The 27268-nt window shown below is 47.4% G+C and overlaps 3 protein-coding genes across 5 annotated transcripts in view; 2 read left to right on the top strand and 1 right to left on the bottom strand.

Annotated features, from left to right (window-relative positions):
* Positions 1-15312, bottom strand: part of Stag3 (stromal antigen 3) — a 36977-nt gene extending 21665 nt beyond the window's left edge. The window contains exons 1-10 of the mRNA XM_041648695.1: positions 15270-15312; positions 14145-14251; positions 12661-12787; positions 9984-10136; positions 8464-8566; positions 6973-7092; positions 2926-3022; positions 1738-1814; positions 1316-1520; positions 763-914 (exon numbers count right to left, since the gene is read on the bottom strand). Of these exons, the coding sequence (XP_041504629.1) occupies positions 763-914; positions 1316-1520; positions 1738-1814; positions 2926-3022; positions 6973-7092; positions 8464-8566; positions 9984-10126 (897 nt within the window). The 5' untranslated portion in view covers positions 10127-10136; positions 12661-12787; positions 14145-14251; positions 15270-15312. The remainder of the gene's footprint in view (positions 1-762; positions 915-1315; positions 1521-1737; positions 1815-2925; positions 3023-6972; positions 7093-8463; positions 8567-9983; positions 10137-12660; positions 12788-14144; positions 14252-15269) is intronic.
* Positions 11683-20342, top strand: Gpc2 (glypican 2). 2 transcript variants are annotated; one of them, XM_041648697.1, is made up of 10 exons: positions 11683-11973; positions 12653-12811; positions 13119-13441; positions 14159-14239; positions 14889-15051; positions 15303-15433; positions 15590-15736; positions 15817-15956; positions 16043-16212; positions 20269-20342. In XM_041648697.1, the coding sequence occupies exons 1-10, from the start codon at positions 11808-11810 to the stop codon at positions 20340-20342; spliced, it is 1554 nt and encodes a 517-aa protein (XP_041504631.1). In that variant the 5' UTR covers positions 11683-11807. The 2 variants fall into 2 exon arrangements, with proteins under 2 accessions (XP_041504631.1, XP_041504630.1); XM_041648696.1 differs by lacking the exon at positions 20269-20342 and adding an exon at positions 17112-18028.
* Gal3st4 (galactose-3-O-sulfotransferase 4) lies at positions 18990-27161 on the top strand. Of its 2 annotated transcripts, XM_041648699.1 has the most exons (4): positions 18990-19019; positions 20483-20584; positions 20782-21085; positions 25835-27161. In XM_041648699.1, exons 2-4 carry the CDS (start codon positions 20487-20489, stop codon positions 26834-26836), a joined length of 1404 nt encoding a protein of 467 aa, XP_041504633.1. In that variant the 5' UTR covers positions 18990-19019; positions 20483-20486; the 3' UTR covers positions 26837-27161. The 2 variants fall into 2 exon arrangements, with proteins under 2 accessions (XP_041504633.1, XP_041504632.1); XM_041648698.1 differs by lacking the exon at positions 18990-19019 and having other exon boundaries at positions 20457-20584.
* Positions 27162-27268: the final 107 nt, after the last annotated feature.

Below are 27268 nucleotides of genomic sequence, written 5' to 3' on the forward strand. Positions count from 1 at the left end.
AGGAAAACAAAACAAAACTTACTGTGTGGCTAGGTAGCTAATTAGATGATTATCTCATTTAAATTGATTAGAAGGTAGAATTACCCTTGTAATAATTTTTAATTTTTTAATACTTTTCATACAATACATTTTGGTCATATTCTTTCCCTTCTCCCAATTCCTCCCAGTAGGATTGTTCTTTTTAAAGAAAAGGAAACTTTTAGTTTAGTTAGGAATAATAAACTTTTAGTTTAGTTAGGAATAATCCTCCCAGTAGGATTATTCTTTTTAAAGAAAAGGAAGTTTTAGAAGTTACATAAGGCCTCCATAGCAACAACTATCAGAACAAAATTTATTTTCAGGGGTGGCTGGAAGGTATGTGCTCTTTTCATTTCCCAGTAATTTGGCCTCGCGTGTCATTTATTGTTTCTCAGCACCCTATGATAACCTGCACTGCACATTTAACATGAAATTCAAGTTTTACTTGGCATTTAAACACTGCTGATAATGCTTGCAAACCAATGGAAACTGAATGAAAGTGAAATACAGAAAACTAACGTTTCTTCAAATTAAATACCTGTGAGCCTATGTCCCAGAAACAAGAACACACATGACTTTAGATGGGATATATTCGAGGAAAACTGTTGCCAGTCCCTATTCTTTATCTGAAAGGCTGCTAGAGGCCTATGTTTACTGAGAGAAGTGACGGAGCCTGATAAGGTCTCAGCTGTAGAAGATAAAAGCTAGAAGAAAGGGTGGGGTGGGGCCAGGAACCTTCCTCACCTCTTTTTGTTTCTCCAGCAGACTTTCCAGTCGCTCCAGTGCTCTCTGCTCTGGACCCTTGTTTCGTTCAGCTTCATACTGACGCTGATTGTTCTCTTTGTGCAGACTCAATTGGAGTGCAACTCTTACTAGAGAAGTCATTAGCTTCATGGCTTTGAGTCAGAGGAAACAAGGAAGCCATTGTTCAAACCAGAGGACAGAGCATGAGTGCAAAAGCAAAGGGGGGAAGGATAAAGACAATAAAAAGCAGGGTGACCCTCAAGTCCTAAGGTTTCCTGTCCTGGAGTGGCCCTCCCCTGAAACTTTTCTGACCTTTTATGCACCAATCTATTGCCAGGGATATGCTCTGAGAAGATTTGAAAACTGGGAATCATTATGGTGGTCTACCCCTTTCCTATGTCCACTAGTAGGAAGCAGGAAGGAGCTGTAGGATAAAAGCAACAAGTTCTGGATAACATTGATGCAGGTGAGAAAGAAAACCCAAAACATAGAATAAAAGCATCCTCCACCTCATTAATCTCAGGAAATCCCACTGAGTTGTGCAAGTGCTCACCAGCCAGGGTACTAGTATGACGGAAGGCGCGGACCTGGGAATCTGAGAGGCCAATGAGTAGAGAAATAAGGTCATCCATAGGAAAGCCATCATAGAGGAGGCCGTACTGGCACTGATAGACCAATGTCTTCACAAACTCACAGAAGCTTCCCTGGAACTTCTTCCAGGATGGGCCTGGAGCTGTCAGGGGATAGTCCCCTGAGTCCTACAAAAAGGGTTTATGAAATGTAACTCTATATACTTCACTTTACATTATCACTCAATCCCAGAGACATGCCAGCTAATTTCTGTAAGTTCCTTTTATTTAAAAAAAAAAAAAAGATTTAACTCTTCCTTATAGAAGTTATTTCCCAGGGGCAATAAGCCTTGTGTTTTGAAATCAGAATAAGAGAAACAAGATCATTTCAATCAGCTTCTTTCACCTCATTAAACTGTTCTGTTAGGTGCTGAATGATCTCTGAGTTGGACATCATCCTGAACATCTCAGGAGTTACAGTGCCTAGAAATTGAGACAAGAGACATAAAAAGAACATAATAAGACACAGATACATCTGAGGATGAACTAGAGGAAATATTGAGAAGAGCTTAGGGAGCAATCAGACAACTTGAATCCTTCCTAGTCATAAGCCTGTCACCATTCATTTGTACATGTGCTTTGAAATAACTTCTGAAAAATGCAAATGAACTATGCAAACAGGAAAAAAAAACAAAACAAAAACAAGACTAGGCCAGATGATAAAATTTTTTAAAACAAGTTGATGCTCCCTGGCCCAATAAACTAAACCTTGGCATATGGAGTTTGGGGGCTCCACAGCATCAGATAGAAAACACAGTGGCTGGGGCTGGAGAGATGGCCCAGAGGTTAAGAGCATTGTCTGCTCTTCCAAAGGTCCTGAGTTCAATTCCCAGCAACCACATGGTGGCTCACAACCATCTGTAATGGGGTCTGGTGCCCTCTTCTGGCCTGAAGGCATACACACAGACAGAATATTGTATACATAATAAATAAATATTTAAAAAAAAAAGAAAAGAAAACACAGTGGCTGAGAAATAAGAATAATAGACTATCTCATCTACAAAGACTAAAAGGCACTAGGTGTTTTATGCACACCTGCAAATCCAGCACTCTGGAGGCTGAGGAAAAATATAGGTGAAATGGTTAATAAATAGAAACAAGTAATAGATTGACTCATATACAAAGACTAAATGTACTGGATGCCATGTGCATGCCTGTAATTCCAATACTCAGAAGATTGAGTGAGGCAGGAAGATTGCTTCAGGATCAAGACCAGTCTGGGATACACAGTGAAACCCTAGCTCAAAAACACAAAACAAAAAAGCCTCCATGGGCATGACAGTCCAGTTTCAAATCTGTGCCTATCACTATCATGGCTGAAGCAAGATTCTTTTCCACCAAAAGGTTGTGTCTCAAAAATCAACATAGTTCCCTATAAAATTAATTCTAATACTTACACACCAAAATTATAATTAAATAATGCAGCTCTTGTCTTACCTTCTTTACTTACATAATTTCAACTGTACTCATAAACAGAAGAAAAATTTTAAACATAAAGGGTAGGGATCAGGAAGAGACAGGGGAGTTTCCTCACTTCTACATCCACAGGATCGGATGAAAAAATTAACGAGCTCCAAGAATCCTGCATTTTCATCTTGCTTGTAGTTTTCTAGCCATTCATCCACCAAAGACTAGGAGAAAAGTGTGGATGATTTCAATTCCAACAGATTGTCCTATTTGATCTTCCCAACCGAAATATGCAAATATCTTATTAAAATTACAAACATCTTTTCAAATGTATGGCTGAACTAGTATGGAAGGCAGAACCCCACATAGGTCAAAAATGAGAAAGCAGCAATTCTGCAAGTAGGAAGCTGGCTTTTGATGGAAGGGTTTCACTAAACAAAATAAATATTTAGAATGCACAGCATAGGAAATAGAGCCAAAGAATCATTCCAAGAGTGGTCCAAGAAAAGGCTCCCATAAAAGGTTGAGTCCTACAGAGCTGTATTCTTATGAAAATGAAGAATGGGAAATGAATTTACAGGGCCATTGGAAACAGCATGAGAATGTACTCTACAGCGTAGTTGGAGAGAAAAACTAAATCTCTACAAAACATTATAACCATACATAGCCCTCAGGACTGAATTTACCACCCAGATTCTTACTACCTATATGACCAGAATAATCTCAGGTAGGGATTAAAAGTGATTCTCGGCTGGGTATGGTGGTGAACATCTCTAATTGCAGTATTTGGGAGGTGGAGGCAGGCGGATCAGAAGTTCAAAGTCATCCCCAGCTTCATAGTGAATTTGAAGTCAAGTCTGAGCTACATGATACTCTGTCTCAACACAACAACAGCAAAAGTATTCAGAAGTGTTCCCATGTTAGAAACAAATTCAGGTTCCTCTCTTATCAGCACATCTTTGATCCTGACCCAAAGGGTTCCAACAGAGGGATTTGAAGAAAAATGAGTGAATCATAGAAAAAAAAACCTAGTAAAACGCAGGAGGAAAGAAAGCATTGAAAGAAATAGTTGTAAAAACAGACAGCAGGGGCTGGAAAGATGGCTCAGTAATTAAGAGCACTGCCTGCCCTCCGAAGGTCCTGAGTTCAGTTCCTAGCAACCACATGGCGGCTCACAACCATCTGTAATGAGATCTGGTGCCCTCTTCTGGCCTGCAGACATACATGCAGACAGAATACCGAGAATATTGTATACATAATAAATAAATATTTTTTTTAAAAACAGACAGCAGAATTACAAGCATTCACTTATGGGAATGAAGGTGTCACCAATTATTAAATGGCTGTTTCATATGGTTCAAGAAATATACATATAAATGTAGAAAAATACAATTAAATTTAAAAATAAGTTAACTTTGCAGAGGTGAGATATATAATAAAATGTATAAGTTTACTGCATATGTCTAGAAAAATGGTTCAGCAGTATGAACACTTGTTGCTCTTACAGAGAGCCCGGATTTGGTTCCCAGCACCACACAGCGGCTCACAACCACCTGTAACTCCAGTTCCAGTGGATCTGGTGCCTTCTTCTGGATTTTCAGGGCATTACACATTCATGGTGCAAACACACTCATAAACATAAAACAACAAAACAGAAATTACTCTATTGTACAGGATTGCTTTGGCTATCCTGGGTTTTTTGTTTTTCCATATGAAGTTGTGTATTGTTCTTTCAAGGTCTGTGAAGAATTGTGTTGGGATTTTGATGGGGACTGCATTGAATCTATAGGTTGCTTTTGGTAGGATTGTCATTTTTATTATGTTGATCCTACCTAACCAAGAACATGGGAGATCTTTCCATTTTCTGGTATCTTCTTCAATTTCTTCAAAGACTTCAAAGTTCTTGTGGAACAGGTCTTTCACTTCTTTGGTTAGTGTTACCCCAAGGTTTTTATGTTATTTTTGGCTATTGTAAACAGTGATGTTTCTCTGATTTCTTTCTCAGCTTCTTTATCATTAGTATATAGGAGGGCTACTATACGGAAGGTATTTATCAGCTGTAGGAGTTCCCTAGTAGAGTTTTGGGGTCACTTATGTTTACTATCATCTGCAAATAACAAAAGTCTAGACCATGATGGGTACACCCACTGAAACAGCTTACCTGAGCTAATAGGAGCTCACCAACTCCAGCCATACAGGGGAGGAAACAGCATAGGTACAAACTAGTCCCTCTGAATGTGGGTGACAGTTGTATGGCTGGGGCAGACTGAGGGGCCACTGACAGTGGCACCAGAATTTATCTCTATTGCTTGTACTGGCTTTTTTGGAACCTTTTCTCTTTGGACGGATACTTTGCTCAGCCTAGCAAAAGTAGGGAGGGCCTTAGACCTTCCCCAAAGCAATGTGCCTTACCCACTCTGAGGAGTGGATGGGGGCGGGCTGGTGGAGAGGATGGGGGAGGGGAGGGAGTGGGAACTGGGATTGGTATGTAAAATGAAAAAAAAAAGATTGTTTTCTTTAAAAAAAAAAAAAACAAACACTGGATGGGCTACAGAGAAGAACAGATGCTAAGCTGAATCAATGAAAGTATCCAAAATGCAAATCAGAGAGGCTGGCAGATTATCAAAGTATTAAAAGGATCAGAAAAGAGACTGAAAAGTTCTAAGATCTAATTGAATTCTAGAATATAATAAAATGAATAAAGGGCAGTACGCGAAAAGAATTTTCCATCCTTGTTGAATGAAATCAATTCTAAAATTCAAGAAGCTAGTGGATTTCTAGCATAACAAATAAAAAGAGACTTAACCTTTAAACAGCCTATAAGACATTAGATGTCTTTGTCTTCTAGAAAGGCAGAATTGCTCCTGTCCTGTGATACTTAGAAAAGGAACATACAGCTGGGTAGTGATGGTGCACTCCTTTAATCCCAGCACTCGGGAGGCAGAGGCAGGTGGATCTCTGTGAGTTCAAGGCCAGTCTGGTCAGGACAGACTCCAAAGCTGCAGAGAAACCCTGTCTCAAAAAAAAAAAATTCCCCTTGATTAGGGGGCTCTCTTATCACTGTAGGGACTCATACTCCACTGTCTTATCTTTTTTGGTTTAGGTATGCTAAATAAAATGCCAACAACAAATTAAATTTGTAGATTCTGCTCCTTATTGTCTCATTCTACAAAGAATCTGATAGTATTAGGAAACAGGTGAGTCTGGTATTGTGGCACACTCCTTTAATCCCAGCAGTTGTGAGTCACAAACAGGCCGATCTCTGTGAATTGAGACCAGCCTGACCTGCATACTGAGTTCTAGGCCAGCCAGGAATACATGAAAAAATTCTGTCCCAAACAACAACACAGAGACGAAGTTTGCAGTTGTCACTCTCTAAGTCAGCATAGCCTCTTGCTCACTGAACTAAATAAATCTGAAGGAGGGTAAGCAAGGTCTCATTAGTATGGCCTGTAGAAAGCAGACCAGCTGAAACTCCACAAGTGGTAAAGCAGCCCTTAACCAGTTTTAGACACTGTTAGCCAGAGTCTGACCTCTACTGGCAGGGTGAAGAAAGCTCATTATTACAGGCTCCCTATGAAAGCTGACCCTATCACAAGTCCACTGAATTTCGGATTCGCAAAAACTCCCCTTCAAGTGTCTGATGTAAAAAGTTGCTCAGGATTTCAAAACAGAGTATAGCTATCGATGCTTTGAAAGAGACCTATACGGTTGTCATTTTTGAAGATACCAACTTGTGTGCTATCTATGCCAAATGTGTAACAATTATACCTAAAAATATCCAGCAGCATGACTTATACATGAAAAACACCTACAAAACCACTATGAAGGGAAAGCAATTCCCTGTCTTCTTCCTCTTATCAATAGTTCTATGCTACATATTTTTTCCTATATGATCAAAAAGTATATGATTGCTAGCAGAAAAATAAGGGACAGAAATCAGGTATTGGTAGTTGGTTTCCATTTTCATTTTATGTGAATTCTTAATATAAATGCAAACTGTAAATCATTAATGCAAGTCAACACATTTCAGTAAACAAGTTTCAACAGTTGAACTTTTATAATTATAAAATTACTTGCATAACTTTTTCTAGACAACACCATTTTTAAAAATATAATTAAATTTCTTATTGATACTAAGAGGAAGAGGAGCAGAGGTGAGTCACTTCTTTACCTGCATGTCACTTTTGGCAGCTTTCACAGCATCAAAGAGATCATTGGTTGGAGGCGCTGATTCAGTCTTGTCATTCCCACTAAGTATTATTCGGGACCGCTTCTTCTGATGTTTTGCCACCTAGTAAGTATAGAAATATTAGGCATACAAAAGCTGTAAGAATGATGATAACATTTAATTTTATCATTATGACCTTAAGTAGCCTTAAGCTGCCAATTCCACCGCTATGCTTCCCTTATTGTTTCAGATATTTAGTAATTATTTTACTGTTGTGAAATTTGTTACTACTAACCTTTTCTCTATTTAAAGAATTCTGGCACCTCTCCATCCTAATGTTCTCTTTTCTTCCATCCCATCACCTGAGTCCCTTCCAGATTTTTCTTTGCTGATTCCCCGACTAGATTCTAAGTTAAATAAAGTAGACTCATACTTCCTAACTATAACCCCAGCAGCACAGACACTGAGAGAAACAATTAATAAATGGGACCTCCTAAAACTGAAAGCTTCTGTAAAGCAAAGCACCCAGTCAACAAGACAAAACGACAGCCTACAGAATGGGAAAAGATCTTCACTAACCCCATATCAGAAGGCTGCTCTCCAAAATATACAAAGGACTCCAGAAATTGGTCATCAAAAGAACAAATAATCCAATAAAAAAATGATCGACAGACCTAAACATAGAACTCTCAAAAGAGTAATCTAAAATGTCTAAAATGTTCAACATCCTTAGTCATCAGAGAAATGCAAATCAAAACAACTCTGAGATTTCATCTTACACCTGTAAGAATAGCCAAGATCAAAAACACTGATGACAACTTATGCTGGAGAGGTTGTGCGGTAAAGGGAACACTCCTTCATTGTTGGTGGGAATGCAAGCTGGTACAACCCCTTTGGATGTCAGTGTGGCAATTTCTCAGAAAATTAGGAAACAACCTTCCTCAAGACCCAGCAATACCACTTTTGGGTATATATCCAAAGGATGCTCAATCATGCCACAAGGACATGTGTTCAACTATGTTCATAGCAGCATTGTTTGTCATAGCCAGAACCTGGAAACAACCTAAATGCCCCTCGATTGAAGAATGGATAAGGAAAATGTGGCACATTTACACAATGGAGTACTACACAGCAGAAAAAAATAACATCTTGAATTTTGCAGGCAAATGGATGGAGCTAGAAAACATCATTTTGAAAGAGGTAACACAGAGCCAGAAAGACAATTATCACATGTACTCACTCATAAGTGGTTTTTAAACATAAAAGAAAACCAGCCCACAAATCACAATCCCAGAGAACCTAGACAACAACGAGGACCCTAAGAGAGACATACATAGATCTAATGTACATGAGAAGTAGAAAGACAAGATCTCCTGAGTAAATTGGGAGCAGGGTGATCTCAGGAGAGGGTTGAAGGGAAGGGGAGAGGCAGGGAGGGGAGCAGAGAAAAATGTAGACCTAAAAAAAATCAATAAAAGAAAAAAGTGGACTCACTGGAGAAGTTTTGAGTGGTCGTTTCGCTGCTCTCTTCCTCGTATTGCGTCTTGAGTGGTCTTCAAAGTCACTGTCTTCACTAGTTGACACAGAGGGACTGTTCCTATTAAGAGAGTATGGTTTTTCTTGTATCATCCCATTCCTTCCACATAAAGAATTAACTGTAATTCCTATTAATCTCTGTGCCACATCTACATGAGAAAAACATTTAAATTTTAAGAGATATGGAGCAAGAAAAAAACACTTCAAAGCAGTAGAGATGAAAAATGAGCAACTGAAAGCCGGTGAAAGGGCTCAGCAAGTAAGAGCACTTACGACCAAAGTCTGTTGACCTTGGAGTTCAACTCCTGGGGCCCCTCGGTGGAAAGAGAAAACTGACTCCTGAAAGTTGCCCTCTGACCTCCATGTATATGTTTGTGGCATGCACATATGCACATATACACCTAAATAAATGTACTTTTTTTTTAGAATGAGGAACTGAAACAGGTGAATGAGACAGCTGGTATTCAGAGAATGTTCAGACTACCACTCTGTGTGCAGAAAAATCTACATGGCTGAGGAATAACTTATCACTCATACATAAATAGATGAGTGTATACTTGGGGTTATAGTTTATCCTTGAAACATAACCTTAGTGATTCAAGTTCATAGCGCTAATATAATCTAGTCCTCAATAATAGCACTGGCAGAAACAGAAATGAATCAGAGAAGCCCAATTAATACAAACGGGATAAAGATAATGGTGTATGAGATGGATTTTTTTCTCTAAAAAGATTACAAAATACAACATGCTATTATAATCTTCACAGAATAAACTCATAAAGCTGTAAGAATCATAGATCACAGAACTACAGGACACCAACTAAAAAACACATTTTCAAGCAACAAATAAAGCACTCTTTATTTATACAGTTCTCAGTCCCTGAGTCCATTAGCACACTAGCAACGGCTATATGCTAAGCACTGCTACATGTCCAACACAGGTTTGGCTAACAAGATGAATTCAAAACTAGACGTGTAAAAAAAAAAACTAAACATGTACTCTATCCTTTTTCAGGGTCTTGCTATGTAGCCCCAGGGCTGGCCCTTTCAACTTACAACTAAGATTTGCTATTCTTGATGTTTGTAAGATGTAAGACAGCCAAGAAACAGCGGCGCTAGGAGTCTCCAGTGTGAACCAGTATAGCATTTCTTCCCTTTCTCTCTTCTCCCTTTCCGGCCGCCCATTTTTTGTTTGGTTGGTTTATTTTTATTTATTGTTTGAACACAGAGTCTCATGCAGTCCAGGCTAGCTTAAACTCACTACACAGCTGTCCTTAATCTCTTGATCCTCCTGCCTCCACAACCCAAGTTCTGGGATCACAGGTGTGTTTCATCACATCCAGCTTCATACAGCGTTTCTGATATTTTTAGAGTCCCACACATAACTATCACCAAGAGAGGAGAACAAAGAGCGGAAAGCTGCTGAGGATATAGAAGGGGCCCCAAAATGCAGAAACCTCTCTCTCCCAGCTGCTCACCGCTGTGCAGTATCCTGTGAGTTCCCGTCATCACAGGATAGACTGGTGGGGGGACAAGGAGACAGGGCCTTCTGTGCACTTCCCACAGACTTCTGACTTGGGGAAGACACACTGTCTGAGGAGGGTGACCACAGACTGGGCATGTTAATCCAGCTGCAGGGAAAAAGAAAGAGTGTTTTTACCACCCCCACTCCAGCCCTGCCCCAACCATTTTCTTGCCTAGGACAGGGTGTGGGGCTGGGGCCCCAAAAACAATACAGAGAGGTACTCAGGTCACGACTGCATCAAGGGTTGGCATACAGAAACCTGAATGGGGTGGCGGTGATGCTGCAGGCTAATTGGGAGACTGAGGCAGGAAGGTCACCAAATTCAAAGCCAGCCTGGACTATGGAATCCATTTCAGACTAGCCCCAGCAATTTAGTAAGCCCTTATCTCAAAATAAATGGTTAAGGGGTGGGGTGGGGAGTGTGTCCTGGGGATTATAGGTAGAAGGCTAGGCTAACACATTTAAGACTTGGGGTCCAATCTTCAGTACAGGCAAATAAATAAATAAATAGCTTTAGGCGTGAATCCCTTTCACTGGAGGGGGCGGCCATAAACTGGCTGGAGTAAGAGAATGAGGCTTAGCTGACAAATGCAGCCCTCAGCACTACCCCTCTGATTTCCATTTCTGGAAATCGCCTCCTGGAGCTCTGGATGATTCGGAGATAGATAGAGATGTCCTTTGAATTAGGCCAGAAACATTACGAAGGGTAAAGGAAGTGCGCATCCGTTTCCAGAAAGCGCCGTCTAAGGCCGACCCTAGGAAGCTTGCTTGTTCGAGCTTAGGGGGGCTTCCCTTTGGGAGACGACTCGTCTCTCCGGGGCTTCCATAGTGGAATCCACAGAGGTGCCGAGGACCGAGGGGCAGGGGGCAGGAGGGTCGGAACGCGGCCTTATCGTGGGTTCAATGGGTCAACCTCACTGTTGGCGATGGATGCACACGCATGAAGGAAGGCCACCACCTCCGGGGTCCTTTCAGGCCTCAGTGGACATCCCGCCTCTGACAGAGACGCCCACCGCCGCGGCTTTTCTTCCTCAGGAGGCGGGCCGATAAGTCTCGAAAAACGCGGGAAGGCACGAGATCCGCTGTGCGCAGGCGCGAGATTAACTGTCCTTCGCGCGGCTGAGAAATGTCGCGAGATTCAGGGGAGCGCAAGCTCGTGCTAAACACGTTCCGGTCACACGGCGCGCTCGGCTTCGAGCAGCCACCAGGCGTGAGGCATGCATTCCTGTCACGTGGGCTCGAGCGCCAGCGAGGGTCGCTCCACCCTGGCCACGCCTCCTTTGCGTCTCTGCCCCCCTCCATTGGCTGAGCGTTCTGCTACTGCCTTCAGCCCGGTTTCTCAACTGCAATAGGCTCAGTTTCACGCAAGCCCCGCCTTTCGAGCGAGAAAGCCACGCCCCTCCTTAGGGCCACATCCCACATCCCCCGCCCCCTCCACCTCTGCAACCTCCGCTGTGCCCGCGTTCCGCCCCCTGCCGAGCTCCCCTTCCACATTGGCTTCAATTCTCCCCTGACCCCGCCCCCGAGGCCGGTTTCTTCTCATCATTGGCGGGCCCCCGCTTCGGGCCCCGCCCCCTGTCCCGCTCCCTGGCTCCCATTGTCTCCGCAGATGCCGCCTGGTCCAGCTACCGTGCTGGGGTTGCTCAGTTTTGTGGTGCACGCTCTTTCTCTGTTCTTCGAGACGTCCCGCGGCCGAGAAAGGAATTCTAGAGAGTTCTGTGGACTCTCCTTTCCTCCTTAGGACCCACTTTGCCCCGTCCCAGGGAGGAGAGCAGCTATGTCCGCGCTGCGTCCTCTCCTGCTTTTGCTGCTCCCTCTGTGTCCCGGTCCTGGTCCGGGACCTGGGAGTGAGGCAAAGGTCGTCCGGAGTTGTGCAGAGACTCGGCAGGTGCTGGGAGCCCGGGGATATAGCTTAACTCTCATCCCTCCCTCCCTCATCTCAGGTGAGAAGAAAGAGGAAGACTAAAAAGTCAGGGATGGGAGGGGGCGGGGACAGGTCCTCCCGTCTCACAATGACTCTTTCCTTTCAGTGACCATTGTGGTAATTGTCTCATCTCGTAGGCATCTTTCTTCTCCTCCTGTAACTTCCTTACCAGGATCACAAGAACCCCTGCTGCTCACATAATAGCACTCGTTGAATCCCCACCCAAGGAATTCCCTCTCTGTAATTAGCATACCCGTTAGTGGCTTTCTTAGCAACCAGGAATTCCCTTGCAATTTCTGTGAGCTTTTTTTATAATAATACTTTTGCTCACCTAGTAGCCCCACCCCTACAAACCCCATTCTTCACCCCGTAGATGTCCCATTAATCCTTGGAGTCCCATTAATCCTTGGAGGCGTGGCGTCTGCCGTGTTGGGAAGAGTCACCTGAAGACACCCTGGTCACTAATTTGGCCCTCGAGGCAGCTGTCAAATAGATGATCCCATGACAAATAGGGGTGAACTGGGGTGGGCGAGGGACAGTAAAGGAGGGTTCGGGTAGGGCTGAAGGGGCAGACAAAGAAAAAGGCGGCCAGGCAGGTGGAAGAGAATGACCAACCTCCTGAGACAGGTGGGAGATGGAGGGAAAATCCTAATATCCCGCCTTGCTGTCCACTGTTCCTCCCCGTTTCCTCTGCCCAGGTGAGCACCTTCAGATCTGTCCTCAGGAGTACACCTGCTGTTCCAGTGAGACGGAGCAGAAGTTGATCAGGGATGCTGAGGTCACCTTCCGTGGCCTGGTGGAGGACAGTGGCTCCTTCCTGACTCACACACTCGCTGCCCGGCATAGAAAGTTTAATGGTGAGGACCTTTGGGGGCCTCCAAATGGGTTCCACGCCTCTTTATGTTGATGATTCCCACCCAGCCCCTGTCCCCACCTCTTGCAGTCACCCCAGAGCTCCCCGCAACTGCCCGGTCCTGCCTGGCTCCAATTCCCACTCTGCATTCTCTCCAGGCCCCTGCCCTGCTCATTCCTAGTCTGCCAGATCTCTGACTTGCTCAGTTTTCTAACTCTTTTGCCTCCTCTTTTCCTCACTCCCTCCGGTCTCTGCCCTGTCTCTGCTCTCCCCCTCCCTATTCCCTCTTCTCATCCCTCCACCTTTGCCAGAGTTTTTTCGGGAGATGCTGTCCATATCCCAGCATTCTTTGGCCCAGCTCTTCTCGCATTCCTATGGTCGCCTGTATTCCCAGCACGCCACCATCTTCAATAGCCTGTTCTCTGGCCTGCGGGACTACTATGAGAAGTCTGGCGAGGGGTTAGATGACACCTTAGCGGATTTCTGGGCACAGCTTCTGGAGAGAGCCTTCCCTTTGCTGCACCCACAGTACAGCTTTCCTCCTGACTTCCTGCTCTGCCTTACTCGGCTCACCTCTACTGCTGATGGCTCTCTGCAGCCCTTCGGGGACTCACCTCGCCGCCTCCGCCTACAGGTGAGGGGGTCCCACGACCTGAGCTTCAGCAGCTTCTGACCTAGTGTCCTAATTTATGAGCCATCATCTCCAAGACAGTCTCCCGTTTTGTGCCCATGTCACCTCTGATCTTATGCCCTGCACCTCAGCCTTTCTCTGGCTTGGTGATCCCTTCTCAAGTCTTGGTCACCTGTGCCTGACCAGTGTCCCTTGGTCTCCTCTAACTACATGCCCACCCTCATTCTTTGCCCTACTTTATATACTCACTTGGCCCTCCGTCCCCAGCTAGTCGTCTCTATGTCTCACACAGTGACTTCCTGTGATCCAGTTAAACATAAGCTGGGCAGTCCATGGTATCACATTGGATTGTCACCATAATTGTTTGAGGTAGATAAGAGCATCCTTACTTTTTGAAGGAGAAAAATGGGGCTCCCAAGGAAGTCCCATAGCCAGTGAGGAGTAATGCTGGACTCCACATCTCCTTCTAAGTTCAGTGTTCTGATACACAGTCTAACTCTAAACCTTGTTCCATACAACCCTACCAGCTCTTCCCAAACACCCAATATTTCTAGATGATAATTCCTTTGGAGCTATTGAACCTCCCTCTTACATCACCCAACAGTGTACCCACCCCAAGTTAATCCCACAGACCCAACCTCCTATTGTCTCTCAGCTCCAGTCTTGCCTAACTCATAATAATTTTTGTGGCTTTTTTTCCCCTCACCTTCTTTTTCCCAGATAACCCGGGCACTGGTGGCAGCCCGGGCCTTGGTCCAGGGTCTGGAGACCGGAAGAAATGTGGTCAGCGAAGCCCTTAAGGTTAGCGGGGACCTGAAATGGACAAAGCTCAGGGAGTGAAGAAGATAGGCACCAGCTGGCGGGAGAGGCCTGGAGCTGTCCCTTGTCTGCTCCTGGGCTCTGGTGTTCCAGGGTACATCAGGAAGGCAGGCCAGAGTCAGGCCTCCACTGGGTCTCTGACCCTCCCTTCTGATGACACCTTCTACCGGTCTTGGAGGGCTTGTTCATTTCCATAGCGGTTCAAGATTGTGGTGGTCCCCTTGGTGCCCCCTCCCTCCTCCCTGCAGCTGAAGGCCTCGCTGCATCCCTGGTCCTGTCCTAACCTCACCTCCTGCCTCCCCCGTCTCTCCTCAGTCATCCTGGGCTCACTCTTGGGCCTGACTCTCTCCTTACCACCTCCTCCCCAGTAATACCCTAGTCAAACACTTCTCATGAAATAGAATCAGAAACCTTTGCCACTGGGTACTCCCCTTCGCAGCCCAGCCTTGTAGCAGTCTGGTGGTGTCACCAAATGCCATATGGGGTCACCAGCCACAGTTGCTCACATCCAGCTTCCAACAGATAGCCTGGGGAGGTGGGTCAGGATCTCTGGTCTCTCTATGCCCAGCACCAGGCTTGCTAAGGCAGCTTAGGTGTTCATGGATGCCCAGACCCTTTCTCTACCCACCAGGTGCCCGTGTTGGAAGGCTGCAGGCAGGCCCTGATGCGTCTGATCGGCTGCCCACTTTGTCGGGGAGTCCCCTCGCTTATGCCCTGCCGGGGCTTCTGTCTCAATGTGGCCCATGGCTGCCTCAGCAGCAGGGGACTGGAGCCTGAATGGGGCGGATATCTGGGTGAGGGGGCTCAAGAAAGCCTGAGTAGTAGAGGAGGGCCCTGAGTAAGGTTGGGGACCATTTGTGTAAGGAGAGGGTGGCCTAAAACCAAACTGGGAAGGGGGGTAAAAGGGAGGGGGCTTTTCATTTAATCACACACACACCATCTCCACGCAAGCAAATTGCTCTTTCCTAAGTCTGTAGTGAGATTTGTGGGAATGCCCTGGTTCAGTGCATACCCTCTACTTTATCTTTCCCCTCCTTCCCTCAAGATGGTCTCCTGCTGTTGGCTGAGAAACTCCAGGGACCCTTTTCCTTTGAGCTGGCTGCTGAGTCCATTGGGGTGAAGATCTCAGAAGGTTTGATGCACCTGCAGGAAAACAGTGTGAAGGTGTCAGCCAAGGTATAGAGAGGGAAGGGTAGAAGGGTAGGGGTGAGGTGTGGCTTTCGGTGTGAGTGTCGGAGACAATAGGTCATGTGGGGAGACTGTAGACTCGGGGGTGGGGCACAGTGTGGTTTGCTTCAGAGTGGCTGTGTTGGGGTCTTTTCCTGTGCACAGGTATTTCAGGAATGCGGGACCCCACATCCAGTGCAGTCTCGTAACCGCCGAGCACCAGCGCCCCGAGAAGAGGCTAGCCGCCCGTGGAGGGCAGCAGCCGAGGAAGAACGGCCCACAACGGCGGCGGGCACTAATCTGCACCGCCTGGTGTGTAGAGGAACTGCGGGTGCAGGTGGGTGTGGCACGACCGCGCTGGACGCGCTGCAGCTTTGTTTTCCGTCGTGCAGGTAGGGGAGCTCCGAGAGAGAGTTGGTCGCGTGCGGGGCTTCTGGGCCGGATTGCCCGTGACCGTGTGCGGGGACTCCCGCATGGCGGCAGACCTCTCGCAGGAGGCGGCACCCTGCTGGACTGGCGTTGGCAGAGGCCGGTGAGTTTCTGGCGGTGGTGGCGGGAGTTGGGCAGCAGATAGAGGGAAGGAAGGCAGCGGGAGCCTTCGCGGTGGTGTGTTCCTAGGTATCTGTCGCCTGTGGTCGTGGGCTCCTTGAACGAGCAGCTCCGCAATCCGGAGCTGGATCCCTCTGACCCCGACGTCCCGACGCGGCGGCGGAGGCTACATCTCAGAGCAGCTACGGCTCGAATGAAGGCAGCTGCCCTGGGTCAGGACCTTGACATGCACGACGCTGGTGAGGCCCAGAAACCCACTCGGCACCGCCCCTTGCCCCCGCCTAGGGACAGTGTCCAGCGAGTCTCCCCTAGGGGCCTGCCCATTGCTTCTCAAGTCCCGCCCACTGCCCTCTAACTTTTACCCCTGCTGAGAGCCAGCTCACTGCTCTGGAGCCCAGCCCACTACCTCCCTGCCCGTTTATGGCCCTCTCAAGTACCCGCTCTTGGAACTCCTGGTGGCCCCAGACACCATCACCCCCCACTGCGCCTCTGCTCCCGCCGGCTCCCTTTGAGTCCCACTCATTGCCCCGTTAGCCCCGCCCCCTCGCAAAGGTCTCCGTCCTTGATTGCAGCGAAGACAAACATTCCTACAGAGAACACTGAGGAAACTTACTGTAAAGAGCAGTAGTGGGGGGACAGGGAAGCTAGCTGTGGTACCACTGGGCTGCCCTCCACCGCCAGATTAGCCAAAAAGAGAAACATTCATGGTTTATTCTTTGTCTTGGTCACTCTCCCTCCTCCCCCCCCCCCCCCCCGCCCCTTTCTCTGCTTTTGTTCTCTGTGACTTCTTGTCTGCTCTCCCGATGTACCCACTTCTGTCCTTTTTCTGACACTGGCTTTCCCATCTCATTACCTTGTCCCATCTCCATGTCTGGCTTCTGATTTCTGATTGTGCGTTCCCTCCCCCGGCATTCCTGTCCATCACTCTTATGTGTGTCCTTCTCTTGCCTCTCTTTATCTCTTTTTTTTTGTATATTAATTATGCAAAATAATGGGGTTCATTTTGACATTTTCATGCATGCCTATATACACAAACGTGTACTTTGTGTCTTGCCTCAATTCCCCTCCCGTATGCATCATTCCTACCTCTCTTCCTCTTCCTTTCTGTACCGACCTCTGTTCCTCTCCATCTGCACAGATGAAGACGCCAGCGGCTCCGGAGGGGGACAACAGTACGCAGATGACTGGAAAGCTGGGGCAGCGCCTGTGGTTCCCCCAGCCAGGCCTGCAAGGCCACCTCGCCCTCCTCGAAGGGATGGCCTTGGGGTCAAAGGAGGAAGTGGCAGTGCCAGATATAACCAGGGCAGGAGCAGGAATCTGGGATCGTCTGTTGGTCCCCACGTTCCACTCATCCTCATCCTCTTTCCCTCAGCCCTGACCCTGCTTGGACTTCGATAACCAGGGAGGGGTGCCCTAGCATCAGAAGGGTTAATGGCCCTTTCCTCTCCACCTTTCTCAGCTGAGCATGAGGAAGAGTGGAAGGGGGCTACAGAGAAGTAGAAAGGGACTTGGTGGGTGAATGGCTGGGGCCCCAGATCCAGGAGTTTCCCATTGTTGGGCTGGAGGCAGATGGGTGTTTACAATATTTATTTTTTCATTTGGGAACTGGGGATATTTATTTAGGAAAGGAGTGTGGTTCAGCTCTTTTAAGGTGTGGGGTTCACTGATGCAAAAGGCAGGAGGTGGGCTGTTGGGGAACGGGTTGAAGGAACTTGGAAGTGGGAGGGGGGACTGTTGGCATGGGGGATACCTGGTATTGAAGATGGACAAATAAACCTAGCTGGGAGTGATGTCACATGCCTGTAAACCCATTATTTGGGAGGTTGAGGCAGGAGGATTGAGAGTTGGGGACACAACTCACACACACACAAAAAGCTAGGTGTTGACAGTGGGACAGAGGATGGGGATGGGGGAGATGACCTGGGTTCTGTTGACTCTTTAAAAGCATCTGTTTCTTAAGTGGGGGAGGGGGGCTCATCCTATGACCTTTGCCATCCACATCCTTCACAAGCATCCATTTCATATTTCAGCGTTAAAGTCAGTGTTTATAGGTAAATAAATAATTTATTGGACCATACGTGTGGCTTTTTATACATGTGCGTGTATGTGTGGTGTGTGCATGTGCACACCCAGACGCCAGAGGAGAAAATCTGTCCTGCTGTTTCACTCTGTATGGGCATTAACCCCTTGAGAAGGCATTCTCACTGAATCTGGAGCTAGGCTGTCAGCCAGCAAGCTCCAGTGTGCCTCTTATGCCCCGCCCATCCCATATCACTGGAGTTACAGGCAGATGCACTTGTGGCCATGCCCAGCTTCTTCACATGGGTGCAGGGGATTTGAACTTGGGTTCTTGTGCATGTGGAGCAGGTGCTTTTCTTGCAGTCTGTTTCCATACTCTTTAATTTCCCTCCTGGGCATATGTAACTGGCTCAGTTTCTACCTGCTTCTTCCCTCTTGAAGACTGTTCCCTGGGAGCAAGCAGCCCTAAGGAACAACCCCAGATTTCCCAAGCCTGAGGTCTAAATATCTTAGCCTATTAAAAAAGAATTGTGAAGATCAAACAGGAATCACATGAGGAAGTAGCTGTAAAATGTGCAGAACACCAGGTCTATTTATGTTAACACACCACTGCCTTTGCCTTCGGGGTAAGAGTGGCAAATCTTCTCTGTCTCTGTGTGTGTCTGTCTGTCTCTTTCTCTCTCACACACACCTGAATAAATCTTTTGTTTTGTGGAAAGTCAAAAAAAAAAGTAATTGATTCCTTCTTGAAAGGAGGGTATAAGTGCCATTTCAAAGGCAGGCTAGGGTATCTTTTCCCCAGTAGATTGGTAAAGCGGCATAAAGAGGCAGGGATGGGAGAGACCCAGAGAGAACGGATCAATGCCCAAGCAAGCAAGTTAGCAGCTACTTGGGCTGGCGGGACAAAGGGAGGGGAGTGGGAGGAGTCTGGGTGCTGAGAAAAGTTTGTAGAGAAAGTTGATCCGAGGAGCCGGGCGGTGGCTGGGACAGCCCGACCTGATTTTTCCCCTGCTCTCCTTGTGGCCTGGTGAGTGGCTAGAGAAGCTGAGGCTGGGACCAGTGGAGGGACCTTTGAATTTATGGAAGGAGACCTGAAGGTTTCTCAGAAGACCCTTAACAAAGGGCGGACGACAGATGAAGCAGTCACCAAAGCTGCAGAGGGGACTGTGAGCTGGGATGAGGGCAATGCGAAGAGCTTGAGGTGGATGGGAGGAAATAAAGTTTAGCTCGGGGATACAGGAGTTTGCTGGCTGAATTCTGGGGGCTGTGGTGGGGGAGGGAGTTGGGGATAATGCCAGAAGGAGGCGAGTCCCTGGATAGCAAGCTTGGATTCTTTTCGCTTGGGGTCACCCTGGCAATTCAGGGAAGGAGGCTGTCAACGCTTGCTGGAAGGACCTTGATCTTTGCTTGTAGGGTGTGATCTGAAAATGTGGAGCTAAATCCAAATTCATCAGGAAGCTTAGGTCCTGGAAAGAAAATCAATCAAAATCTCTCTCTCTCTCTCTCTCTCTCTCTCTCTCTGTCTCTCTCTCTTTTCTCTCTGTCTCTCTGTCTCTCTCTGTCTCCCCCCGCCCGTGCACTAATAGATAGGATTAATAAGCAGAATGGGGTGCATCCAGGGGCTCTGTCATCCCACGTTTCCACCAGCCCCTTTTAGAACTTGGGGTCTGCCTTGGTGGAGTGAAAAACAGCCTTGCCAGCAGGAGCAGTGACTCACATCACTCCTCTATGTCCACCCTCCCCCTTTCCTCCTCCAGGTTACCCAACCTTTTCCTTTCTGGTTCCCCCGACCCCATCCCTTCTAAGGTTTCCCCCTAAACTAGCTCAAGAAGGAGGGAGGTTCTTCATTCCTATTTGTGATTGACGGAGGGACTCGGAAGGCAGCCAGGACCTGGCTTGACAATGCCCTGATGGAAAGAAGGTCATGAACAGATTCTATCTCTTTTGGTGTCTGTTTCATTTGAGATCTGGGTCCTGACTTTCTCTCCTTCCCTTTCAAATATCCAAAGTTTGTGAGAGGGGTACAGTCGGAGAGTTTGGGGAGGGGTGGCTGAAGACAAACAAGTTTGGCAGAACAGGGAATAGATGTCAGGTCATCTATAAGGGTCTGGGGTAAAGGATGCACATGAGCAGCGCCCGCACACACACACACACACACACACACACACACACCCTGGGCCACTCACCATCCGCGCTTCAGGTCTTAGTGGCAGAAGAAGAAAAGGTTCTGCCCTTCTCTTTAGACTCCTCTCCTTCCCCCCTCATTTCCCTTCTAGACGCTGACAGAGGCAAAAATCTGCTAACTCAGGGGGCAGACTCAACCAGGGCTGCGAGCAGGCCTGGGGAATGAGCCCCTGATCTCCAAAAGGTGTCTTCCACGGTTGTACAGCCAACTCCAGCTGTCTCTGCCACCCATGGCTCTTGGCCCGGGCTCTGTCCCTGCCTAGGGTCACCTGCCTTGTGGCACATGGGTCCTCTGTCTCCTGTCAGGACCATGAGGCTCTGGAGGCCTCGGAGCCTAGGGGTGGCTCTGGGAGTCTTCATGACCATTGGATTTGGCCTCCAGCTCTTAGGGGGACCATTCCAGAGGAGGTGAGTACCCATCCTGCCTTACCTCTCTGACTATACCCCACCCCCAACCTACTCTTTCTTAATCCCACCTGGGGATGTGTGACTCTAGGGGGCAAATGCTGGGGTGGGGGGCATTCCTGCTGCCCATTCAACACAAGGACCCACCTGTTCCACATAATGGCAAGGGACAGGACACTCCACTTCCTTTCTCTTTCCAGGTTACCGGGGCTGCAGCTCCGACAGTCCTGGATCCCTTCACTGGGACCAACTGTTAAGTCTTGCCTCCCCCGACAGCGGCTTGTGTTCTTGAAGACACACAAATCTGGGAGCAGTTCTGTGCTCAATCTCCTTCATCGCTATGGGGACCAGCAGGGGCTACGCTTTGCCCTGCCTGCCCACTACCAGTTTGGCTACCCAAAGCTTTTCCAGGCCTCTAAGGTCAAAGGCTACCACCCCCAGAATTCAGACACCAAGAAGCCTTTCCATATCCTCTGTCACCACATGAGATTCAACCTGAAAGAGGTGAGGAGGTACAGGGAGGGTGGAGACGAATGGACAAGAAATCTCAGGCTTGTGGTCAAGACCTGTAAGAGGGGTTCATCCTTGGTATGGGAGTTCACCCACAAACTGGGCCCTAGGATATAAAGGTGAGGTTTCCTGTTGCTCTTTCTCTGAGTGTCCTCCGCCTGGGGCAGAGCTAAAGTGTTCCCTCTCTCCTGTGGGATCTGTGTGTGGAGGATGTGTGTGCTTGTGGGGGCCAGATGTCAGGCCAGATATCAACTCCAGATATGTATCTTACTTTCCACCTTAGCTTTGGAGACCGGCAGGGTCTTTTACTGAACCTGGAACTTAATGATTCAGCTAGCCTGGCTGGCCAGCGAGCCCCAGGATCATCCTGTTTCCATCTCCCTAGCGCTGGGGTTATGGATAAAAACCATGGTTTGAAACTTCATGTCAGTTCTGTGTTAAGCCCTCAACAGAAAGAAGAGTTGGACATTTTGAAAGTATGATGGCATATACCTGTAATTCCGGAACTTGGGAAGTTGAGACAGGAGGCTCCTGGAGGTCAGACTAGGGATGTAGCCCAGCTGATAGACTGCTTGTCTAGCATGTATACGACCCTGGATTCAATTCCTAGCAGCATATAAACCAGGTGTGGAGGTGCACACCTGTAATCCTAGCACTTGGGAGATGGAACCAGAAGGATCCAATCTCAAAAAGTTAAAAAAAATAGCTGAAGGTCAACCTGAGCTGCATAACTATACCTCTATCTCAAAAAGAAACAAGAGAGACCCCAGCTCTGACCCCGAAGGAGGCATCTTATCGGAGAGATGAACACGTTGTCTCACGTGCTTAAACCAGTGAATGCTTGTCGGGAGAAACAGAAAGCACACGGGCACTGGGCGTGGTGGCTCACACGGTAATTCTAGCACCATGAGGGATAAGGAGCACCTGGCAGGAGAACAGAGAGGTTCATGTGGTGGGCAAGGAACTTAAAAGAAAGATCAGAAGGGGTTTTCGAGAAAAGGCTCATTATGTTTCCTGCTTTCTCGTGTGTGTGTGTGTCTGTCTGTCTTCTGTCTATATTTGATACTGGATCTGTCTGTCTGTCCATCTGTATTTGATACTGGATCTCATGTAGCTCTGACTAGCTTCAAACTCAGTAGCTGAGGATGATACTGAACTCCTGATTCTCCCGCCTCCATCTCCAGAGTGTTGGGTACAGGTGGCAGAAACTACTATAATTTTATACAGTGGTGGGGATGGATCCCAGCACTTTGTGAATGCTAGGCAAGCACTCTACAAAGTGAGTTAGTTCTCCAGCTCAGACATTCTTCCAGGGGAAGTGTGTGTGTGTGTGTGTGTGTGAGAGAGAGAGAGAGAGAGAGAGAGAGAGATACTTACCGTTATGACACTCAACATTAGCCCAGAATGACCTGGAACTCATGGCAGTACTTGTATCTCAGTCTCTCAGAGTGCCAGAATTATAGGTGTAAGCCAGTGTCCAGTAAACATCAGATATTCTTGGTGTTTTGTTTTTGTTTGCTTTTTAATGAAGTACTAGGGATTGAACCCTAGTGCGCTAAGTGATTCCCCACGTGCGCTAAGCAAGCATTTTCCCACTGAGCTATATCCCCAGCCCAGATTGGGCGTTCTTAGAGGAAGCAAACCATCACAAAGACATGATGATTTATGTAAACATGTGTGTATCAGGAGAGTGTGTGCAGTTTATAGAATAGCAGAGACCGCCCAAACACTTTGTTTTGGAACAGGCTCTTGCTGTGTACCCTAGGCTTTCCTTGAATTCTTGGCTATCCTCCTTCCTCAGCCTTCCAAGGGCTAGGATTACATATATGAGCCACCACACCTGGTACACCCTTGTTGAAGGCAGAAGAGACAGCTGAGGACCATGAAGGTGATGTCAGGGGCAGCAAGGGGCCACTGTTGTATAACAAGGGGCTACCTTTAAGAGTGGGCCAGAGACCACCACTGCACTGGGATCCTCTGATGGCTGAGAGATGACCGTCATGGTCAATGCCCTGTTCCAGGCACTTCCACATTCTTCCACCTATACTAATCCAGATTTATACCTGAAGACACAAAGGCTCTGATGACATCGGTGAAATGCCAAAATCACACAAGTAGCAAATGGCAGAACTGGGAACGGTTATTTTTGGTGCCAGGGACAGTTAACTACCACCTGCTTTCCAAAAAAGCCAGAGTTTAAAGGCTCTGCCCTCTGGGCGTTGCCATATTAAGGAAGAAAATGAAAAACATTCAGTTAAAGAAAAAAAAAAAACCTTTGTAGGATGTGCCCATAACTGATCCCAGTGTGTGCGTAGCATAGTGCCTGTGTGGCAGTCAGAGTCAGAGGGCAGCCTTGTGTTAGTTCTCACGTTCCAGAGAGACAGGATCTTTTCTGCAGTTTGTGGCCTTGTGCTCCAGGGTAGCCGGTCTGTGGGTTTCTGAGGACTCACCTGTCTCCACCTCCCTCCTCACGGTTGGAGATAACAGAGGCGTGCCCCCACATCTAGCTTTACCTACATGGGTGCTGGGGATCCGAACTCAGGTCCTCACACCTGTGCAGCAGCTGTTTAGCCACTGAGCCTTTAAAAAAAAAAATATTTTTTTTCTCAGTAAATTTTCAGTCTGTTTTGCTATGTAACCCCACTCTCAAATCTAAAAATGGTCATTCACAAATGGTCATTTGTTCTCTGGCTGTCTCCTGCAGAGTTGAGGGGGGCGGTATAGGAGTTTGGGGAATGAAATTTCTTGATGATATGAGAAATGTAACCATTTGTTCTCTTTTAGGAGGGATGGTTCAAGACTCAGGAATGCCTTGTTGTTGATTTGGGGCCTTGCTCATATAGCTTCCAGATGTGTAGCATAACAGCATAAATTCCAAATAAGTTCCTATTATCATTTTGGAGATTGACCCAATTGTATTTATTTTATTCATCTGAAGATTTGTTTGTGTGTGAGAGAGACAATGTGTGCCTGTGCATGTTCAAGGCCATTTAGAAAGGGTAGCAGGGAGTTCTCGGGTATCATTCTCTGCCTGTTCCTTTGAGGGAGGGAGGGAGGGAGGGAGAGAGGGTCCCTCCCTGAACATGGGGCTAGGTTCTCAGCTAGGTTGGAAGCCAGCTAGCCCAGTGATCCTCCTGTCTCTGCCCCTATTGGAGGCAGGCTTACGGGCATTTGTAGAGATACCTATCTCATTACCTGGGTGCTGGGATCTGAACACCGATTCTCACAACTGCAGTATACAAGGTCTTAACCACTGAGCCATCTGTCCAGCCCCTGATCCTCATTTTTAAAAACTTCCTTAAGGACAGACTTATTACCAATTGCCACTGTGATACAGAAAGGTTAGATTCCATAAAATAAAAGTCATTTTCAGGGTAGATACCTCCAGGGAGTGTGGGAGCTATTAACATACCACATCAGTCAGTCTGCAGGGCTATGCTACAGCACAACTAGGCCTGATTCTCAAGGTACCTGTTGAGTAATAGACACATCCCGGACTCCAGCCTTACCCATTTCCCAGCACTGTCCTGCCCTCCCCCCACCTCCCGCCAGTGCCATACTTCAGGAGTGTCTTGTTCTCCAAGATCTTTGGAGTTACAGAAGAGCCTTGTGCCTTGTGTGGCAGTCATCTTAGACTAACCTGAGAACACAGTTCCTGCCACTGATGTCTCCCTCCTTCCATTTTGAGGAGCCTCAGGCCAATTGCTTTCTTGAAGTTGTGATTAAGAATCCCAGAAAAGGCATTTAACAGGAGTGTGTGTGTGTGTGTGTGTGTGTGTGTGTGTGTGTGTGTACTGGCCATGTTGGCACCTGTCTGTAATTACAATGCTCAGCTTAAGTTTAAGGCCACCCTGGGCTGTGTAAGTGTGACCCTATCTCAAAAAGGGATAGAGCTGGGGAGGTACAGTAAAATGCTTACCATGCAATTTTAGAACCTGAATTTGACTTCCAGAACTGATGGAAGAAAGCTGGGCTTGGTAGCAGACTCTGTGTTCCCAGCTCGGAGGGAGGCAGATAGGAGAGTCCCTGGGGCTCCCTGACTAGTCAGCCTTGCCTGGTTGATCGCTCACTCAGGCCAGTGAGAGATCCTGTCTTGAAAACAAAGGTGGATGACACCTGAGAAATTGAGGTTCTCTCCCAGAGTCACACAAACAAGTGCGCACACATGAACACTCACACATATGCACATGCAAAAACTGAATACAAATGGAATTTTATTGCAGAAGTAAACACCAAGTCTGGTCCTTAGAGGTTTTAGGTGTGTGCCAGCCAGCTCCCAGGGCTTATGGCCCTGTCTCTGCCTCCTTGGCACAGGACTTACGAGTGAGCACCACTGTGCCAGGCTTTTATGGGAGTATGGACTGGGGTCCTCATGCCTGTGTGGCAAACACTTTATTGACTGAGCCATTTCCCCAGCCCCAGGTTTGAGAGTTTTTATCAACTAAAGAAGACACAAAGGAAATGAATGACCTAGAGCTTTGTGGGTTCCGGATTTCTGACTAGCTGTTATCTCATGTATTCATCTCACCTGGGAACCCCTGACTTTACTTCCTTTTTGCAGAGAAGCAAATTGAATCTTAGAGGTGTTACATAACTTCCCCCCCAAGAACACCCAGCTAATTAGGGAAGCTTAGCTGGGGGTGGGGGGGAGGCAGCGTTCCGAGGGGGCTCACCAGAGCCTTAGCTTGTACTTATTTTTTACTCAGTCAAGCGTTCTCTGTGTCTGCCTTCTTTCCTCTGCAGGTACTTCAGGTCATGCCTTCTGACAGCTTCTTCTTTTCCATTGTCCGAGATCCAGCGGCTCTAGCCCGCTCTGCCTTCTCCTACTACAAATCAACCTCATCAGCCTTCAGAAAGGCACCTTCTTTGGCTGCCTTCCTGTCCAATCCTCGAGCCTTCTACAGACCCGGGGGCCGTGGCAACCACTATGCCCGCAACTTACTATGGTTTGACTTTGGGTTGCCCTTCCCCCCAGAGACGAGAGTGAGTCCTCATCTACCCAGGGACCCCAGCCCCCTCCAGCTACATATTATGCCTTCTGCTGCTGGCCCTGGAACTCTCTTCCAGCCTGTGACTACAGCTGCTAATAGTCACCAGCAGCCAGCCGGCTTTGCCTCTTCAGATTTCCGGCCCTCATCTTTTATCCAGTGGGGTCTGGCCTGGCTGGATTCGGTCTTTGACTTGGTCATGGTGGCCGAGTACTTTGACGAGTCATTGGTTCTGTTGGCAGATGCCCTGTGCTGGGGTCTGGATGACGTGGTGGGCTTCATGCACAATGCCCAGGCTGGAGGTGAGCAGAGGCTCGGGACTGCCAACAAGAGTGTGTTGAATAGTGAAGATCAGCAGCTGACTGCACGGGCCCGAGCTTGGAATAACCTAGACTGGGCTCTTTACACTCACTTCAACCGTAGTCTGTGGGCGCGGATAGAGCAATATGGCCGCAGCCGGCTGCAACGTGCTGTGGCTGAGCTCCGGGCTCGAAGGGAAGCTCTGGCTAAACGTTGCCTGATGGGAGGTGAGGCTTTAGACCCCAAATACATCACCGATGTAAAGCTCCGTCCTTTCCAGTTCGGTTCAGCTAAAGTTTTGGGGTACGTACTTCAGAGCGGACTGAGCCCGAAAGACCAAGAGGAATGTGAACGCTTGGCTACTCCTGAGCTGCAGTACAAGGACAAACTCGATGCCAAGCAGTTTCCCCCTACAGTCTCCCTGCCTCTCAAGACCTCAAGGCTGCTGCCCCCATAGGCATGGGATGACAGATGAGGACACACGACGCATCTTCCCTTCCCTTGGAAGGAACAGGAAGTTTGCTCTAAGGCGAGACTTGAGATGCCTGGTTTTTCAGTAGGAATTCCAGCAACAGCTGCCTCCCACCCCCAGCTGCTCACTTGGTCTCTTCAAGTCCCAAGATGAACTTGTAGCAGTTCCCCCAAAGCCCCCCCCCAGGGGCAAAAGAAGAGTGAGCCAGAGAAAGTTGGGGCATGATACATCCAGTTCTCTATGAAAAAATTGTTATGGAGCTGTGTTGATTTCACTGTGAAGATATTTGTTGGATGAATAAATGCTATGAAACGTTTACGTATTTTTTAAAAAAATTATTTTTTTGTGTACAAGTAATTTGCCTGCATGTATAAATGTGTACCACACAACATGCCTGGTGCCCACAGGTCTCCTGGA

This window comes from Microtus oregoni, unplaced genomic scaffold, assembly GCF_018167655.1.
Source record: "Microtus oregoni isolate MIOR12 unplaced genomic scaffold, Mior012 000003F_ref0000135, whole genome shotgun sequence".
Lineage (NCBI taxonomy): Eukaryota > Metazoa > Chordata > Mammalia > Rodentia > Cricetidae > Microtus > Microtus oregoni.

What these genes read in the sequence shown, in the direction of transcription:
- Gpc2 (XM_041648696.1), top strand. Translation starts at nt 11,808, where the DNA reads ATGTCCGCGCTGCGTCCTCTCCTGCTTTTGCTGCTCCCTCTGTGTCCC. An exon ending in CCCTCCCTCCCTCATCTCAG is followed by an intron (nt 11,974 to 12,652) that starts GTGAGAAGAAAG and finishes TCCTCTGCCCAG; the next exon opens with GTGAGCACCTTCAGATCTGT. An exon ending in TGAATGGGGCGGATATCTGG is followed by an intron (nt 15,052 to 15,302) that starts GTGAGGGGGCTC and finishes CCTTCCCTCAAG; the next exon opens with ATGGTCTCCTGCTGTTGGCT.
- Gal3st4 (XM_041648698.1), top strand. Translation starts at nt 20,460, where the DNA reads ATGGGTCCTCTGTCTCCTGTCAGGACCATGAGGCTCTGGAGGCCTCGG. An exon ending in GGGGGACCATTCCAGAGGAG is followed by an intron (nt 20,585 to 20,781) that starts GTGAGTACCCAT and finishes TTCTCTTTCCAG; the next exon opens with GTTACCGGGGCTGCAGCTCC. An exon ending in TGAGATTCAACCTGAAAGAG is followed by an intron (nt 21,086 to 25,834) that starts GTGAGGAGGTAC and finishes TTTCCTCTGCAG; the next exon opens with GTACTTCAGGTCATGCCTTC.